The sequence below is a fragment of the Natator depressus genome, chromosome 1 (genome assembly GCF_965152275.1).
Source record: "Natator depressus isolate rNatDep1 chromosome 1, rNatDep2.hap1, whole genome shotgun sequence".
Classification (NCBI taxonomy): Eukaryota; Metazoa; Chordata; order Testudines; family Cheloniidae; genus Natator; species Natator depressus.
This window is the reverse complement of record NC_134234.1, coordinates 205,890,468-205,909,482: the sequence shown is the minus strand read 5'-3', so window position 1 is coordinate 205,909,482 and position 19,015 is coordinate 205,890,468. Positions and strand designations below refer to the sequence as shown.

At 43.1% G+C, this 19,015-nt stretch overlaps 1 protein-coding gene across 1 annotated transcript in view; it reads left to right on the top strand.

Moving 5' to 3' along the window:
- MAN1A2 (mannosidase alpha class 1A member 2) overlaps positions 1–19,015 on the top strand; it is a 307,541-nt gene that overhangs the window by 235,283 nt on the left and 53,243 nt on the right. The window contains exon 9 of the mRNA XM_074975205.1: positions 13,298–13,413. Within this exon, the coding sequence (XP_074831306.1) occupies positions 13,298–13,413 (116 nt within the window). The remainder of the gene's footprint in view (positions 1–13,297; positions 13,414–19,015) is intronic.

The following is a 19,015-nucleotide window of genomic DNA, read 5'->3' as shown; positions in this document are numbered from 1 at the left end:
TGGTTCAAGGTAAAATCCTTACCACATGTTCCCAGCAACATTGCTGTCTGAATTTTCAGGTCAGGATCTCTCACAAAGTCAAAGGACTGATTCCTTTGTTGTCTTAGGTGAAAGAGAGAGAGAGTTAGGGAGAGAAAGAGAGATGGAATACCTTGGGATGGTTTTGCCCCCTCACTTTTATAGTCCACTCACTCTTTGCTGAGGGTGCAATTAGTCCCATCATCCAGATCATTAATAAAGATGTTGAACAAAACCGTCCCCAGGACCGACTCCTGGGGCACTCCACTTGATACCGGCTGCCAACTAGACATCGAGCCATTGATCACTACCCATTGAGCCTGACAGTCTAGCCAGCTTTCATCCAATCCATGCTTATTTAACTTGCTGGCAAGAATACTGTGGGAGACTGTATCAAAAGCTTAGCTAAAGTCAAGATATTTCACATTCACTGCTTTCCCCCCGCCTTGTTCCTTGTCTTTGAGAAACAGGTTGTCTGGTACCAGACCTGTCTGGTAAACATGTTTCAGTCATAATTTCAGCTTATGTTCTTAACTTTACATATAATGTTGCTACACACATTTGCCCATAATATTATTGCCTGGAGAGTTATTGGTTTTCAAATGATACCTCACAACGCATATTTGATACAAAGATTATTAAATAGTATGTAGGGTGTGAATACAGGGGTGCATATTCTCACAATCACCCTTTCATTCTGTCCCTTCCCACTTGCCTTGTGGAGGGAGAAAAGTTAATTTGCAGGTCACTGGCATAGAGATGGTAACTGAAGTTGTGAGATCTTATCGGATCGTCCATCAGTTCCATGGAAGCCAAAAAAATTTCAGTTAGATCCAAAGGTAAGAGTCATCGGAGCTCCCAGAGATAGTATCTCAGCAGGAGATGAGTTCTTTGCCAGCAGTTCTGAAATTAAAAAAGCCACCACCTTTTCTCTGTAGTGGAATGATAAACTGTATTATATTGTTCAGCCACTAGCTGGCACTGTGCATAACATGCCTTGCCTGAGAATAGATCCCCAGTATCAGGGGAGTGCATTAATGGATCTTATTGTAAATACAGTTCTGGCTTCAATTAGTGTACAGCATCAAGATTCATTTTATAAACCATTACAAACCCAAGAAATCAAAATTTTTGAGACTTCCTTTTTGGTTCTATGGAATGATGTACAGGACTATTTCCGGATAAGGGCAGGTCAGAAATTTTCTAACAAAATACTTACCTATCAGAAAATCAGTTTTCATCAAAATTGGGAAAAGAGAGATTTTGGCAAGATTTTCTGCCAAGTAAAATATAAACAACATGTTTTGGGTTGGGCTGACAATCTGCATCCATCTGAGTTGTGGCTCAGCCGCAGGGAGAGACAGCAGTGCACCATTGAACATGTAGTCTGGCTGGGGAGTAGGACCAATATGAAAGAATGGAGCATGAATGACTCAAAACCACAATTTTCCAGAGGCACCGTGGCAGCTATGTTTATATTCAGGAATGCTGAAACTGCTGTGGATCATAAAATGATTATTGGAATCTCCCCTACCATATTTGCCATATCTGCGCCCTGGAAGCGGCCAGCAGCAGGTCCGGCTCCTAGGTGGAGGTGTGCAAGCAGCTCCATGCGGCTCTCACCCGCAGGAACCGGCTAATGGGAATGCAGAGCCGGACCTGCTGCTGGCCACTTCCGGACCTGCTTCCTGGCCGCTTCCTTAGCCTGGCAACACTGCTGGCGGGACTTTTAACGGCCTGGTTGACAGTGCTGACCAGAGCCGCCGCGACCCAGTGCCTTACATTCTGCAACCCAGTACTGGGTCGCGGCCCGCAGTTTGAAAACCATTGATGTATAGGGCCCTACCAAATTCATGGCTATGAAAAATTAATCACGAACCATGAAGTCTGGTCTCTTGTGTATGGGGGAGACCAGCATTTCTCAAACTGGGGGACCTGACCCAAGAAGGAGTTGTGGGGGGGTTGCAAGGTTATTTTAGGGGAGTCATGGTATTGCCACCCTTGCTTCTGCGCTGCCTTCAGAGCTGGGCGGCCAGACAACGGCGGCTGTTGACCAGGTACCCAGCTCTAAAGGCAGTGCCCCACCAGCAGCAGTGCAAAAGTGAGGGTGGCAATACCATACTATGACCATGAAATTGACCAAAATGGACTGTAACTTTGGTAGGGCCCTAATTATGTACACTATCATTGAACAATGAATACATTTATGCACTGTAATTTTGAGATGTTCAGTTTTAAGAATTTTTTATTGTATGAACTCCCCAATCCCCCATTAGTCCTTAAAATAAGAGTTCTTCAGTACTGCCTAGAGAATACTGGGAGGGGGAGGAAGGAGTGAAGTTATGTGCCCCCCAGTACCCAGGAGAGTCCTTTCACCTGCCCCCCACCACACACACTTTCAGGGACCCACAAAAAGGGGTCATGGAAGCAGGGAAAGGAGCAGAACTGCTAGGTGCTCTGACCCTAGCTTCTAACTCTAACCTGAAGGGAGCTAATCTGGAGGGAGCAGGGGTAGAAAATAGCAATGGGAAGCAAGATCAGAACAGGAGAGAATGCCTCAGACTTTCCTGTCCCTTCCACTCCCCCTCCCAAAGAGCTTCTGGATTCACTGAGCCTGACTGCCTCTGGTTCCCAGTCACCCACTGGTCACAACCACTGAAGAGGCAAGAGCACAGCTTGACTTGTCTCATGAGTGGAAGATCACAGCCAAGCTTGGCTGTAATACACTGTAAGAATATTGGGTGAGCTTTTGCTCTATATGGCATGAGAATGCCTTGGTAGTTAAGTTTAGGGTCTAGAAAGTGCGTTATGTTTTTATTTTGTATGTAATCATTTGTTTCCAATACTTTGCTTGCTTGTTCTTGGATATCTGTTCTTCGTTATATAAACTTCTGCTTGTTTTCACTATAAAGAAATTTAAGTGCTATGAGGAGTGGTGATCCTGAGGTGTATTGGTCCTTCAGGAATAGTGGATCTGTACAAGGTGCAAGAGAGATTTCTTACTGATGAGAAATGTCACAGATGCACAAATCTGGTAGATATGCTTTGATTTAGGAGAAGATGTGGTGAGCTGAACGCCATAATTCTATACATTTCATAGTTATTGTTACTGAGTAAGTATGTTAGGAAGCATTCAAATATGATTCACTCCTATTTTACAGATGGACTAACAAGGTTACTTTTAGTTTCAGAACTTGGGAACAGAACCTGTGTTTCCAGTACAGCAGATTAAGTCTTTCATCCATTCACTCACCCTGCCTTTCATAATGAACATGCCAAATCTATGTGCTAGTGTAACGCCGACAGACCCCAGTCGGCGGCAGGCAGGATTGAACTGGGGCGCTCCGGAGCTTAATGCATGAGCCTTTACAGCATGAGCTGAAAGCTAATTGGCTGTTAGCTAAGGCTGTAGAGCAGAGTCATTTTATCTCTCTGTTTAAGTGGCCACTAGATGGGACAGAACACCACACTCAGACGGTGTGTGGGTTACACTGTCTGTAACTTTTAGAACCACACTTATTTCTAGAATCTGACTAGAACCCAGGATTCCTGAGTCCGAGTGTTTCTCTGCTGTCTAGCAAGTAGTTATGAAACACACTGACAAAATGTATATCTTATCCGCCTTCAGTGATTGGTCAATACAGAGGATAGCAACCTCCTAATGCTAACAGTTGCTCTGTTAGTTGAAGAGGTAGAGGGCTGTGCTGTGGATCTAATGGTTCCATCTCTGCTAATGATATATCTTGGGTCAAAATGCTTCCACATGATGATGGGTTTTTTTTTCAGTATGCTCTTTTTAAAATAAAGTAGGCGCTTACTTATGAAAACAAAGTTAAAAGAACATTAATGTAGCAAGATCAAGCACATAAAAAAGAGAAAAGTCAGCCCCCTTGTGCATATGCATTATGATACAGTCTTTAATTACATGATCAGATACTATTTTTGCACAGGACCCCTGCCTCATTTTTTCATATTTTTTTTATTTTCCTCATTCAGTGTGTGACCCCAGGCCTTATTATTTGTACACACACCATCTATTCATTAATTTTTCAGGGTTGCTATGGATATCATACCCAGGCCAACCCAGAGGGGAAAAAGATTTATGTTCATAGAATCATAGAATATCAGGGTTGGAAGGGACCTCAGGAGGTCATCTAGTCCAACCCCCTGCTCAAAGCAGGACTGATCCCCAATTAAATCATCCCAGCCAGGGCTTTGTCAAGTCTGACCTTAAAAACTTCTAAGGAAGGAGATTCTACCACCTCCCTAGGTAACACATTCCAGTGTTTCACCACCCTCCTAGTGAAAACGTTTTTCCTAATATCCAACCGAAACCTCCCCCACTGCAACTTGAGACCATTACTCCTTGTTCTGTCATCTGCTACCACTGAGAACAGTCTAGAGCCATCCTCTTTGGAACCCCCTTTCAGGTAGTTGAAAGCAGCTATCAAATCCCCCCTCATTCTTCTCTTCCGTAGACTAAACATCCCAGTTCCCTCAGCCTCTCCTCATAACTCATGTGCTCCAGTCCCCTAATCATTTTTGTTGCCCTCCGCTGGACTCTTTCCAATTTTTCCACATCCTTCTTTTAGTGTGGGGCCCAAAACTGGACACAGTACTCCAGATGAGGCGTCACCAGTGTCAAATAGAGGGGAACGATCACGTCCCTCGATCTGCTGGCAATGCCCCTACTTATACATCCCAAAATGCCATTGGCCTTCTTGGCAACAAGGGCACACTGTTGACTCATATCCAGCCTCTCGTCCACTGTAACCCCTAGGTCCTTTTCTGCAGAACTGTTGCTGAGCCATTCGGTCCCTAGTCTGTAGCGGTGCATTGGATTCTTCCGTCCTAAGTGCCGGACTCTGCACTTGTCCTTGCTGAACGTCATCAGATTTCTTTTGGCCCAATCCTCCAATTTGTCTAGGTCCCTCTGTATCCTATGCCTACCCTCCAGTGTATCTACCTCTCCTCCCAGTTTAGTGTCATCTGCAAACTTGCTGAGGGTGGAATCCACACCATCCTCCGGATCATTTATGAAGATATTGAACAAAACCAGCCCCAGTACCGACCCTTGGGGCACTCCACTTGATACCGGCTGCCAACTAGACATGGAGCCATTGATCACTACCCGTTGAGCCCGAAAATCTAGCCAGCTTTCTATCCACCTTATAGTCCATTCATCCAGCCCATACTTCTTTAACTTGCTGGCAAGAATACTGTGGGAGACCATGTCAAGAGCTTTGCTAAAGTCAAGGAACAACACGTCCACTGCTTTCCCTTCATCCACAGAACCAGTTATCTCGTCATAGAAGGCAATTAGATTTGTCAGGCATGACTTGCCCTTGGTGAATCCATGCTGACTGTTCCTGATCACTTTCCTCTCCTCTAAGTGCTTCAGAATTGATTCCTTGAGGACCTGCTCCATGGTTTTTCCAGGGACTGAGGTGAGGCTGACTGGCCTGTAGTGCCCAGGATCCTCCTTCTTCCCTTTTTTAAAGATGGGCACTACATTAGCCTTTTTCCAGTCGTCTGGGACTTCCCCGGATCTCCATGAGTTTTCAAAGATAATGGCCAATGGCTCTGCAATCACATCCGCCAACTCCTTTAGCACTCTCGGATGCAACTTGTCCGGCCCCATGGACTTGTGCAGGTCCAGCTTTTCTAAATAGTCCCGAACCACTTCTTTCTCCACAGAGGGCTGGTCACCTCCTCCCCATGCTGTGCTGCCCACTGCAGTAGTCTGGGATTGTGGCCATCCCTAATGTTGGTGGCAGTGAACCATCATTCCTCTTCTGGTCCTGAGAATACAGCAAGTATTAGCTGTGCTTTGTTTGATCCTCAGTAACAGTTGAGCTGCTTTTTTTTGCATAGCCCAACCAGACAATTTTTCTTCAGCTGTTCATAATTCATTTCTCCAGTCTGTCTTTTACTATTCCTTTCCCAAAAAGACCATTGAGACTTTTCTCTGTGCTTTTCCCTTCTTAGGGTACTTGTTTTCGCTGCTCTTGGCACTTATGTAATTCACACTGTTACAGATCCATCACACTGCCACCATAATAACCATCTCTTTGTCTGAGAGTTGTCCATTTGAATTAATGACTCTCTATTGTTAACCCTGTCACAGAGTCTTAGAGTTTTAGACCAGAAGGGATCACTAGGTCATCTAATCTGATCTCCTGTATATCACAGGACACCAACACTACCTGCACATTAAGCCCGACAACGGAAATGAGACAAAAGTAAAGGAGACCCCCAGGAGACTAGACTATTATGTGCCACAGACAGGGAATAGGAAGGACTGAGGTGCACCAGTGCTTGAGACCCCCATAATGGTAGGGTATTAAGTGAGGTATACCCAGATAAATCCTGACAAGTGACTTGCACCCACACACTACAGGGGAGGGTGAAAAGCCCCCAACATTACCACCAATCCAACTTGGGAGGAAATTTCTTCCCAGTCCCACATATGGTGATCAGTTAGATCCTGAGCATGAGACTAAGAGCCAGCCAACCAAGCACCTGAGAAAGTGAATGCTCGGTGCCACCTTAGAGCCTTGGCCACTGCTGCCCATTATTCCATTTACAGTTGTGGCCATCCCTAATGCTTCAAAGGAAGGAGATGATAAACCTCCCAGAATATGTTGTAGGGAGTGGGAGGGATCCCTTCCAGACCTCTGCAGTGGCCAGCTGAAACCCTAAAGCATGAGCTTTAGTAACATAAGACATAAACCAGAAGTAAGGCTGTTGAGCCTTCCTCCCACCATGACAAGCAACCCCATCACACAATTGCACTCATAAATGTGTCCCCCTCTCTCTTAAAACTAAGTTGTTTGCACCCACAACTCTTATTAGGAGGCTGTTCCAGAGCCTCATCCCTCTAATGGTTAGAAATCTTCTAATTTCCAGACTGAATTTGTTCATGGCCAGTTTATATCCATTTGTTTTTGTTACAACATCATCCTTTAGCTTAGATAGTCCTTCACCCTCCCTGGTATTTACCCCCTAATATGTTTATACAGCACAATCATATCCCCCTCAGCTTTCTTTTTGCTAGACTGAACAAGCCAAGCTCTTCCAGTATCCTCTCAAGCCTTCCATTCCCCAATCATCCTAGTAGCTTTTCTTTGCACATGTTCCAGTTTACTTTTTCTTGAACATGAGCGATCAGAATTGTGCACAGTATTCCAGATGAGGTCTTACCAATGCCTTGTAAATGGCATTAATCCATCTCTACCTCTACTGGAAATGCCTTGCCTGTCATTCTAGGATTGCATTTGCCTTTTTCACTGCCACAGGACATTGGTGGCATATAGTCATCCTGTGATTAACCCACACAGCCAGGTCTCTCTCCTCCTGTGTCGCTTGCAATTGATGAGTCTCCCAGATTGTAGCAGAAATTCTTATTATTAGATCATAAGTGCATGATCTTGTATTTTTGCTATTGAATTTCATCCCATTTCTGTCACTCCAGTCTTCAAAGTCATCCAGATCTTCCTGTGTAATGTTCCGATCCTCCTCTGTATTGGCAATGCCGCCCAACTTGGTATCATCAGCACATTTCATTAGTACACTGCTACTTTTTCTGACCAGGTCATTAATAATACTTTTTTTTTGTGCCCAGGTCATTAATAGTATTTTTTGTGCCAAAGACCCATCCTTGAGGAACTCCACTAGTAACCTCCCTCCAGTCTGATAGTTCATCTTTCAGCACAACCCGTTGCCTTCACCCCTTTAGCCAATTCCTTATCCACCTTACAATGCCTGTACTGATCCACATCTTCTCTAATTTAACTAATAATTTCCTATGTGGTATTGTATCAAACACTTTCATCATCATCATCACTCCCATAACCGCATTGGTTGTTGGGGCACCATCGTTGATGAGCAATCAACCAATTGCCTCCACCCCTGACGATTGTGTGTCAGTGCTTGAGTCTTCGCGAAGTCCATTCCTGTCCACTCTTTTATGTTGTCAATCCATCTCTTCTTCTGTCTACCTCTTCTTCTCTTCTCTTGTTCTGCCCCTTGGAGGATGATCTTGAATAGGCCAGATGATCTTGTTACATGGCCGTACCACTTCAGCGTGTGCTTCTTCACGGTCATCAGGAGGTCTTCATATGACCCAGTGCATTGGGTGATGATGTTGTGGACCTCTTCATTAGTGACGTGGTCGAAGTAGGAGATGCCCAGGATTTTACGGAAGTATATCATCTCTACTACGTGTATTTTCTGTTCAAGTTCTGTTGTAAGGGCCCATGTCTCGCATGCATACAGAAAAATGGAGATGACCAATGCATGCAGCAGTTTCAGTTTGGATTCCAGGGAGATGTTCTTATCCCTCCAAACTGGCTTTAGCTTTACCACTGCTGCTGTTGTTTGCGCAGTTCTTGCTCAAATTTCTGCTTTAGATCCTTCATCAATGATGATTGCCCCCAAATACTTGAACTGTTTCACTATCTTCAGCGCTTGTCCACTGACAGTGATATGTGAACTGATCCCATCACATTTGTTTGTCATCAGCTTCGTTTTCTCTGCACTGATTTCCATGCCATATTTTGCGGAGGTTTCATCCAATCGTTTCAGAAGGTTGACAAGTTCATCTTCACTGCCTGCCAGGCCATCAATGTAATCAGTGAACTGAAGATTTGAGATTGTTCGCCCCCCTATGCTGACTGTGCATATGTGATCTTCTACGGCATCAGTCATTATGCGCTTCAAGTAGATCTTGAACAGTGTGGGCGAAAGAAGGCAGCCTTGCTGGATTCCAACAGTGGTGCGAAATCACTCTCCTATTGTGCCATTGACGAGAACTGCGCTGCTGGCTTTGTCATACAGATATTTAATTATAAGAATAAACTTATGACCAACATTGTACTTCTTCATGGTTGCCCAGAGAGCTTTGTGCCATACTCTGTCAAACACCTTCTTGAAGTAAACAAAGACATGGTAGATGTCCTGCTGGTGTTATAAGTACTGCTTGTGGCTTCAATCTGTTCAATATGACTTTCAACATCACTTTTCTGGGATGGCTAATTAAGCTTATAGTCCAGTAATTTTGACACAATTGCAGGTTGCCGTTCTTTGGCAGAGTGATTATTAGTGACTGTGTCTATGTGGAGGGCCACTCACCGGTCTGCCAGATCTTGTTGCAGATCTTGGTGAGTTTATCTATTACTATTTCTCCTCCGAATTTCATCAGTTTGGCTGGGATGTTGTCAATACCTGTAGCCTTTCCGTTCTTGAGTGATTTCACAGCTGTCTCCACTTCTTCACATAGTGTTGGATAGTCATCCTCCTCTGTTGAATCTGGGCTGTCTAAGACATTAGGATCTCCGTCTGTCTAGTGATTGTATAGATCAGAGCAGTAGTTTGTCCACCTATTGATGATGTCCATTTCTTCTGTAAGACTGTTCCCTTCTTTGTCTTGAATTGCGTTAGCTTTGGTCCATCTTTCCTTCGTCAGATCTTTTACAACCTGGAAGGCTCGTTTGCTATTTTTATTATTGATACACTCTTCAGTTTTAGAGCATTGTTTTTCAATCCATATCTCCTTGGCCACCTTCATTCCTTTCTTGATCTTTCTGCCAATCGCTCTGTATTTATCAGCTCCCTCACAGCTGTTCTTGTCTCTCTTAAGTTCTCTTCTAATGTCACACATTTGTGGTATTTCATTTGTGACCCATGGTTTTGTCTTCTTACGATGTTTCCCAAGGATGTCCCATTGCTGGTCATTGTTTCTATGTCTTCCTCTAGAGCAAGCAGCGGGGCAAATTTTCCACCGATCATTGCTTGGAATGACTCTGCAATGTTTTGGTCTCTGAGTCTTTCTAAGTCAAACTTGGTTTTGGTGAACTTTGGCCTGATGATTTTCCTTAGCTGCAGATAAAAATTTAGCATCATAAGGTCGTGATCACTTCCAATATCAGCACAGGGGAAGCTCCTTGTTTTAGCTCTGTTAATCCCAGAATGAAATTGATTTTGCACCATGATGTAGACCATTAGGTGCATGTCTTGTTGATCATCTGGATGCTTTATGTGCTCCTAATGTGTTTGCAAGAGCCAGATTGTTATAGCTGGCAAACTCCAAAAATCTCAATCCTCTCTCGTTGGTTACCGCATTACAGAAAGGGCCACAATAATCTCGCCAATATGCCTGTGCATCAGTATCCAATTTAGCATTCCAATCTCCTTGTACAATCAGGATATCTTTCATGTGTACCTTATCGATGATGTCTTGGAGCTGATTGTAAAAATCTTCAATTTGCTCATTGTGATAGCCTGTTGTAGGGGCATAGACTGGTACCACTGTGATATTAAACGGTACTGCCTTAAAGACGGCTAGAAATAAACCTGCTGGACATTAGGCAGCATCCTAATACTGAATTCTTGATATCTTTATGCACAAAAAATCCTATGCTGTTGAAATGTTTGTCCTTTCCACTGTAATAGAGTACATAGCCTTCTACCGTTAGTACCTCTCCAAAGTTCTTCCATCTGACCTGAGAGATTTCTAGGAGGTGCCAGGTGTATTGTTCCATTTTGTACATGAGTTCTTTCAGCCTCCCTATTTGTCTCAATGTACTTACATTCCATGTGGCTATGGTGATGTTATCTCTTCCACGGATCCTCTTTGATGGGGTTACACCAGTAGTATAGTTATCGCGTCTGCCCTGGTGGGAGATGGATGGCGCGGTCATTATTAACCCAGGCTGCGATCAGTCCAGTATGGACATTGTTGACTTGCTCATCGTATGGTGTGTCTTGGGCAAATTTCTAACCTAGTGGAGCCCATCCCTTTCCAGGCAGCCCCCTTTTAGTCACCTCTTATGACATGCAGGAGGAGCAGTGGGCCTATTCTGTCCGTGGACCCACAGGGGACATCAAACACTTTACTGAAGTCCAAATATATTAGATCTACTGACTTCCCTTATCTAAAAAATGAGTTATTTTCTCAAAGAAGGAAATCTGGTTAGTCTGGCATGATCTGCCTTTGCTAAACCCATGTTGCGTTCCATCCTCTTTACCACTTACCTCGATGAATTTAATTGTTCTTTTCTTCACAATTTTCTCTAAAACCTTGCATGCTACTGAGAACATAAGAATGGCCCTACTGGGTCAGACCAAAGGTCCATCTAGTCAGTATCCTGTCTTCTGACAGTGGCCAGTGCTAGGTGCCCCAGAGGGAATGAACAGAACAGGTAATCATCAAGTGATCCATCCCCTGTTGCTCATTCCCAGCTTCTGGCAAACAGAGGCTAGGGACACCATTCCTGCCCATCCTGGCTAATAGCCATTAAAGAACCTATCCTCCATGAATTTATCTAGTTCCTTTTTGAACCCTGTTATGGTCTGAATAACAGGTCTGTAATTGCCTGGATCACTTTTTTCCCCCTTTTCTTAAATATAAGTACAATGTTAGCCGTTCTCTAGTCATATGGTACTGCCCCCAAAATAGATTTATTAAAAATCCTTGCTCCTGGACTAGGAATCTCATATGCCAGTTCTTTCAGTATTCTGGGATGAAAATTACCCAGTCTCCACCGCTTGAGCACATTAAGCTCTTTACATTTTTCTTCAACCTCGTGTGGTAATTTCCAGTTCTAGACACTCATTTCCATCAGCCGTACTGTCTTCATGCACATGCTCTATTTTATCATCCTTACTGAAAACTGAGGCCAAGTATTGATTTGGTTTGGGGGCCATACCTAGATTATCTTTAATCTCCTTCCCATCCACACTGTGTAGCAGCCCAACCTCATCCTTCCTTATTCCCTTTTCATTTATGTAACTAAGGCTATGTCTACACTACAGACCTTACAGCAGCACAGCTGTACTGCTGCAGCTGCACCCCTGTAAGGTCTCCAGTGTAGCTGCTCTATGCCGACATAATTAAACCACCCCCAATGAGTGGCAGTAGCTATGTCGGGCGAGAGCATCTCCCACCAATATAGCGCCATCCACACTGACGCTTCTGTTAGTGTAACTTATGTCAGTCAGGGGTGTGTTTTTTCCACACCCCTGACCAACAAAAGTTTTACCAACAAAAGTGCTAGTGTTGACATGGCCTAAAAAACCCTCTTTTTATTTATTTTAATTTCCTTGGCAAGAACTTCTGTCACCTCCTGTGGGTTTTAGCTTAATATGAAGGTAAAAAACAGCAGAGAAGGAAAACAAACCCCACATTGAAAGTAAAACTCGTGGTCTGACACAGGTACACATGGAGAGTCCCCAATATCAAACAGCATGCATTAAGTATGTAGATTCTCCAAATCGTCACAGGTGTTCTCTGATGTCCTTAAAGTGCTGTCTGTGGGTGCATGTGAACATGCATTTGAATGTGATAATTGTGACTTCTTAGGATAAGCAGCCCTTGAAATCATCACAGTAAGGATCACTGTGTATGTACTTAAGGAGACCCAGCATTCATTGGTGTTGGATTCTAATAGATATGCAAGAAAGCACAGCTAACAATGTAGTGAACAGTGCACGCCTTGTTCAGTTACCCAGCTCCAGTTGAACTATACCTGGGGTAACAGAACAAGGCTTGCACTGTATTCTGCAAAGGAAAGTAGTCACCAATTTAACTGTGAAAGAATATGAATATGAATCATAGAATATCAAGGTTGGAAGGGACCTCAGAAGGTCATCTAGTCCAACCCCCTGCTCAAAGCAGGACCAATCCCCCATTTTTGCCCCAGATCCCTAAATGGCCCCCTCAAGGATTGAACTCACAACCCTGGGTTTAGCAGGCCAATGCTCAAACCACTGAGCTATCCCTTCCCTCAAGGTTCTGAAAGTTACTGTTTCATGATGAATAATAAAAATGTCCTTGAAAGAACAGATTCCCCATGGGTTTGAACAATTTATATAGCTACGTGTTCCAACTATATTGCTGCTACTGAATCTGAGAGTATACATTCTTATTTATTTAAAACAACAACAACAACAACCAATGAAAAGGTTAAGTTCTGTATAATGGAGCCAAAACATTCCTTAAATTAAATCTGTGACGTGGAAGGGTCAGCTTTACTGTGCAGGTGACACAGAATGAGGAATACTGAACATGCACAGTAGGAAAACTGATGCTTGCTGTGGGACAGATTCCAAGAAAATGAAATAAAAGGTTTGAGGGGAAATAGCTGCTGAACTGGATTAAAATAATGATGGTTTAAAAACGGTAGGGGCTTAAATAAAATGTAGAATTTTGTCCTGGATAAATCCAAGGTGGCACTGTATTAAAATCCCCTACATTTTATTCTCTTTTTCTCTGTTACAGATCACACATCCGTGGGCGGGCTGGGAGACAGTTTTTATGAATACTTATTGAAAGCCTGGCTGATGTCAGACAAAATGGACACGGAGGCAAGGAAAATGTATGACGATGCTATTGAGGTGATTATAATCCACTGAGTTTTTCTATGGATCGAAATAGTGCCATTGAAAAAAACACTTTTGATAACTGGAAAGCACAGGACTTTACCTGTTTTATTAAGTCTACTTGGAAAGCAATTTGGTTGTTTTTAAGGCTCCAAGAATACCGCAGAAAGCTTTCCTCTTATGTAGTTTAAGAAAAAAAATTTCAGTGGAATCTATTTAGTGCAGATTATCCTACTAAAAGATATCAACTCCTGCAAAATGCTTAGCTACAGAAAATCGAGGTGAAGTTTAATTGGGACTGACCCTACAACCCTATATGTGCAAGATTCCCCATGACATCATGGTTAGTCTTCTTGCCAGTTAAGTGTATGTAATGACACTAGGAATTGGGGTCCTGAATTTTTTATTCCTTAAATAGTTTTTGAAAGCATTTAGATATTATACAAAATATTTACTTGGTAATTGTGTAGACGGTACAAACCAATGTCCTCCCACTGTGACTCTCTTTGCAGTGTTTTTCATGCCACCTTGTAATGTGATCTTGTTGGATCTTAACGTTGAGTGGTGTCAGCATAGTACTGAAATTAGGCTTGCTCTCTTTCTCTCTCTCTTCCTGCTTCTGGTAACTATGCATCATGCATAGTCCGCTCCTAGGATGATCTGTGGCTTAATTTTTTCCTTCCAGATCAGACTGGGGGAGAATGGGACTCCTTGTCAAGAGTCAGGAGGCTAATGACAAGGTTTTTTCTTTAAAACATTTTAAATGTTTAAGCCATCCACCTTGATGAGTATGATCACCAATTAAATATAGTACTAGAATATAGATTTTCATACATTGTTGGATAATCTTTGAAATATCTCTGTAGGCAGACACAGTATCATTCCAGGCATACTACTAATGCAGTAGTTCCTAAGCTTTTTACCTCGCGGTGTGGGGCCAGCAGCTGGGGCCCCAGGTGCATAGCTGGCAGCCAGGGCCCTGGGTGCGGGGCCAGCAGCTGGAGCCAGGGCCAGCAGCAGAACTGGGTGGCCCGGTGGGAGCTGGCCTGTGGGAGCTGGCCCGGGCCCCAGGTGGCCCCCCTAAACGTTCCTCTGTGCCTCCCTAGGGGGACGCCCCATAGTTTGGGGACCTCTGTACTAATGCTATGATACACTGTTCATGTAATTACACTCTAGTGGTTTCAAACATAATCTTCTTTGTTGAATGTTGACCCTAATTTGGCCCACACAATACAAAGGCAGAGGGATAGTGTACAGTATCTCAGTATCAGTCACTTGATATGCAAATTTTAATACAGTGAGAATTTTCTTGAAGGAAATATTTGATTATTTATTATTAATATTTGTGTTCCAATAGCAACTGTAGGTTCCAGCTGAAATAAGGGCCCCACTATGTTATGTGGTGCATAATCCTTTAAGAAGAGACAGTCCCTGCCCCCAAAGAACTTACAGTCTAAAGAGACAAGACAGACAAAGCATGAGATGGGAAGCAGGGGTGCAGAAAGGTAACTTGCTTATGGTTGCATAGCAGATCAGCAGTAGACCAAAGAATAGAACGTAGGCAGTATACTCTGTAAGCTGCTTGGCCACCCAAGAGTCAATCAAGTGCCATGCATTTGATCAGTAGAGCCGCACACATCCAGTGACTTGTGTTCAGATGCCCCTCCACCAACTGCTCTGCAGCCTTGGAGTCCCTGGCCAGTTGCTCCTGGGACCTTCCTGCTTGCTGTCTCCGTCTTTTACACACACACACACACACACACACACACACACACACACAGTCTCTCTCTCTCTCTCTCTGTCTCACACACACATACACACACATTCTGTCTCTGTCTCCCACACACATATACACACACTGTCTCTATGTGTGTGTGTGTGTGTCTCTCTCTCACACACACACACACACAAACTGGCTCTGTGTCTCTCTCTCACACACACACAGTCTCTCACACACACACAAACACACACACTGTCTCTCTCACGCTCTCTCTCTCTCTCTCTCCCTCTCTCACCCACACACAGTCACACACACACACTCTGTCTCTCTCTCTTTCACACTCACCTCCCAACACATACTTGTGTTGTTGTTGTTGTTGTTGTTTTTCTTGCTACTTCCTGCAATGCACATATATTCTCTGTAATTTTATTCTTTCAAAGTGTGTTATTTTAGTTTTTTGACTGGTCTGTGCATTTCATCGTTTTATTTCTCTTTTATGCTTAAATTTAATTCTTTGAGTAGCGAATTCTAAAATGCCTAACTTGTCCTGGCTGGAGTAATTATCCATATGGTAACTTTTTAAAAATATATATTATATCTAGGTTTTTTGTTTCTACTGGTGGCACACATGCACATTACCTCCATATTGGTGCACATATCAAAATTCATTCCACACATGGATGGAAATAATTAGAGGGAACATTGCTCCTGAGTCCCAGTCCAGTGCCCTATCTATTCAGACACTCTGAGTCTCAAACTTTCTAACTCAATAGCATTCATTTTCCACCTGTAGCCTATGGTTTCTAAACTTTTGTTTTCCTTAATACAAGGTGTTTGTGTGTTAGTTCATTTTCTGTCAGCATTTTAAAACAATGCCTGTTCTTGGGTATTGTAATGCTTTAAAAATAAAACAGACACAAAAAGCTCTTTTCTAATTTCTGTCTGTCCTATGTTTAAAACACTTTGAAAACCAAAATACACCTTGTTTCCACTTTGAATTCGTTTCGCTTCAGCTTCCAGCTATTGGATCTTATTATGCCTTGGCTAAATTAAAGAGCCCTCTATTATCAGAAATCTTCTCCCCATGTAGACACTTACAGGCAGTGATCAAGTCATCTCGTAACCTTCTTGTGGATAAACTAAATAGATTGAGCTTCTTTATTCTCTCACAGTAAGGCAGATTTTCCAGAGCTTGAATTATTCTTTTCTGAACCTTTTCCAATTCGTCAGTATCCTTTTTAAAGTGCGATCAGTTGGCTATGCCCCAAAACCACAAAGTCCTTTTCTCAGTCACTGCTTTCCAAAATACAATCCCCCATCCTATAAATGTGACCTATATTCTTGATTCCTAGGTGGTCTGAAGTAAATAGGATGAAATTCAATAAGGAAAAATGCAAAGTACTCCATTTAGGGAGGAAGAATCAGATGCACACATACAAAATGGGAAATGACTGCCTAGGAAAGAGTACTACAGAAAGGGATCTGGGGGCCATAGTGGACCATAAGCTAAATATGAGTCAACAGTGTAACACTGTTGCAAAAAAAGCAAACATCATTCTGGGATGTATTGGCAGGAGTGTTGTAAGCAAGACATGAGAAGTAATTCCTCTCTGTTCCACACTGATTAGGCCTCAGCTGGAGTATTGTGTCCAGTTCTGGGCACCACATTTCAGGAAAGATGTGGACAAATTGGAGAAAGTCCAGAGAAGAGCAACAAAAAAGATTAAAGGTCTAGAAAACATAACATATGAGGGAAGATTGAAAAAATTGGCTTTGTTTAGTCTGGAAAAGAGAAGACTGAGCCGGGACATGATAACAGTTTTCAAGTACATAAAAGGTTGTTACAAGGAGGAGGGAGAAAAATTATTCTTGTTAACCTCTGAGGATAGTACTAGAAGCAGTGGGCTTAAATTGCAGCAAGGGAGGTTTAGGTTGGACATTAGGAAAAACTTCTTCTCAGGGTGGTTAAGCACTGGAATAAGTTGCCTAGGGAGGTTGTGGAATCTCCATCATTGGAGATTTTTAAGAGCAGGTTAGACAAACACCTGTCAGGGATGGTCGAGACCAGAGGTTCTCGAACTCTGGTCTGTGGACCACCATTGGTCCGTGAACTCCATTCAGCTCCATCCAACTGCGGATAGTTCCCTCTAAGGTGCGCGCCTGGGTGGCCACACACAAGAGAATGAATGGCCACCCACCTAATTAGTGGAGCAGTGTAGGTGTGGCTTCACTGATTAGCTGCCTGGACCCTGGAGAAGATGCACTTGTACGGTGAGGTGGTGGACTTGGGGGAAATAGGGGGTAGGTGGGAGGGGGCAGAAGGGTGAGAAGAGGGGGTGGGGGGAATTTGGGACATGCAGGGCTGCAGCGACCAGAGAAAGACACGACTTTCCCCAGCTCCAGGGCTGTGGCTGCTGGGGAGAGACCCCCCTCCTTCCCAGCCCCAGCTCAGGGGCTGCTGCGGTGAGGGGGAGAGCGCACATCCATCGCATTAGAAAGGTAAGACTACTGATATGAAAATATGAGTTGTGTGATTTTATTTGTAGAACAAACAAAGTTTATTAAGTTTTTTTTATATACCGCTTTTATCCAAAGCCCTTTACAATAGTTAGCTAATGGTACAAACAACATTTGGAAAGTTCATTAAGTGGTCTGCTGAGACCCTCAGCAATTTTCAGTTGGTCCACGGAAAAAAAGTTTGAGAACCACTTGTCTAGATAATACTTCGTCCTGTCACGAGTGCAGGGGATTGGACTAGATGACCTCTCGAGGTCCCTTCCAGTCCTATGATTCTATGTATGGCCTTGCATTTAGCTATATTAAAACACATGCTCTTCAAGTATGCCTAGCTTATTATTTGTTTTACACTGCTCTGTAGAACTGACCTGTCTTTATGACTGTTAACAACTCTGCAAATTTTTGTGTTACCTGAAAACTTTCAACAGTGATTTTATATTTTCTTCCAGATCATTAATACTGAATAGCATTGGACCAAGATCTGATCCCTGTGGGATCTGTTGTGTTAATTTTGATGGAATTAAATAAATTCAGAGAGTCACAGTGGTCTACTTTATCCTTTCACTGTACAGCTCTAAACATTTAAACATGTATCCGGTTTTTGAGTACAGAGTCCTCAGCTTGCTTACAATGGCAAACACACCATTAAAAATCTTATTAATCTTTTATTAAAGTTACAAAAAAGAAGGAATAGCATTTAAAGGATTTGAAATGTAAAGTAATAAATAAGGCTTTTATTTTAAGAATGGTCCTTGTTCCCTTTCCCTTTAGATGTAGAGAGTTTTTACAAGGAAAAAACCCCCAGTCTGACAGTCTTTTAGAGGATATTAAAGCCAGTAAAGATGTCCTTTTTGGGAAAGACACAACAAGATGAACATACACAAAAGGAGAGAAAAGAACTGCAAAGATATAAAATGCAGCTTCTGTCTCTGGCTCTGACTTTCGCACTTGCAACCTTTCAGCTGAAGAAACACAGGCACAGCACACTGTCTTATCAGCCACTCCAAGGCCTAGAAAACTCATATCAGAATCGGTCTGTTTAAGATATTGCTTTCATTGCCTCTCTGATTACTGGCTCACAGCAATGTTGCAAAAGATGCAGTCTTGGCCAACTAAGCCAAGTTCTCATTAAACAGAAAGCAAAAAGAGAGGAAAGAGAAGAAATAAGGTGTGTGAAGGAAAAGGACGCATGCGATAGGGATGACAGCAGGAACCCAAATCTCACGTTTCAGGTGATTTAGCTGGGGCCAGTGAAGAGGGTGATACCATGTGGGTTTCTCTCACTGGCCCGGTGTGGACAGGACATCTCTCAGGATCAGAAGGGTGAAAGTCCAATAGTGTCACAGTGTCTCCTGGAGTTCCAAGTGATAGTGGTGGGAG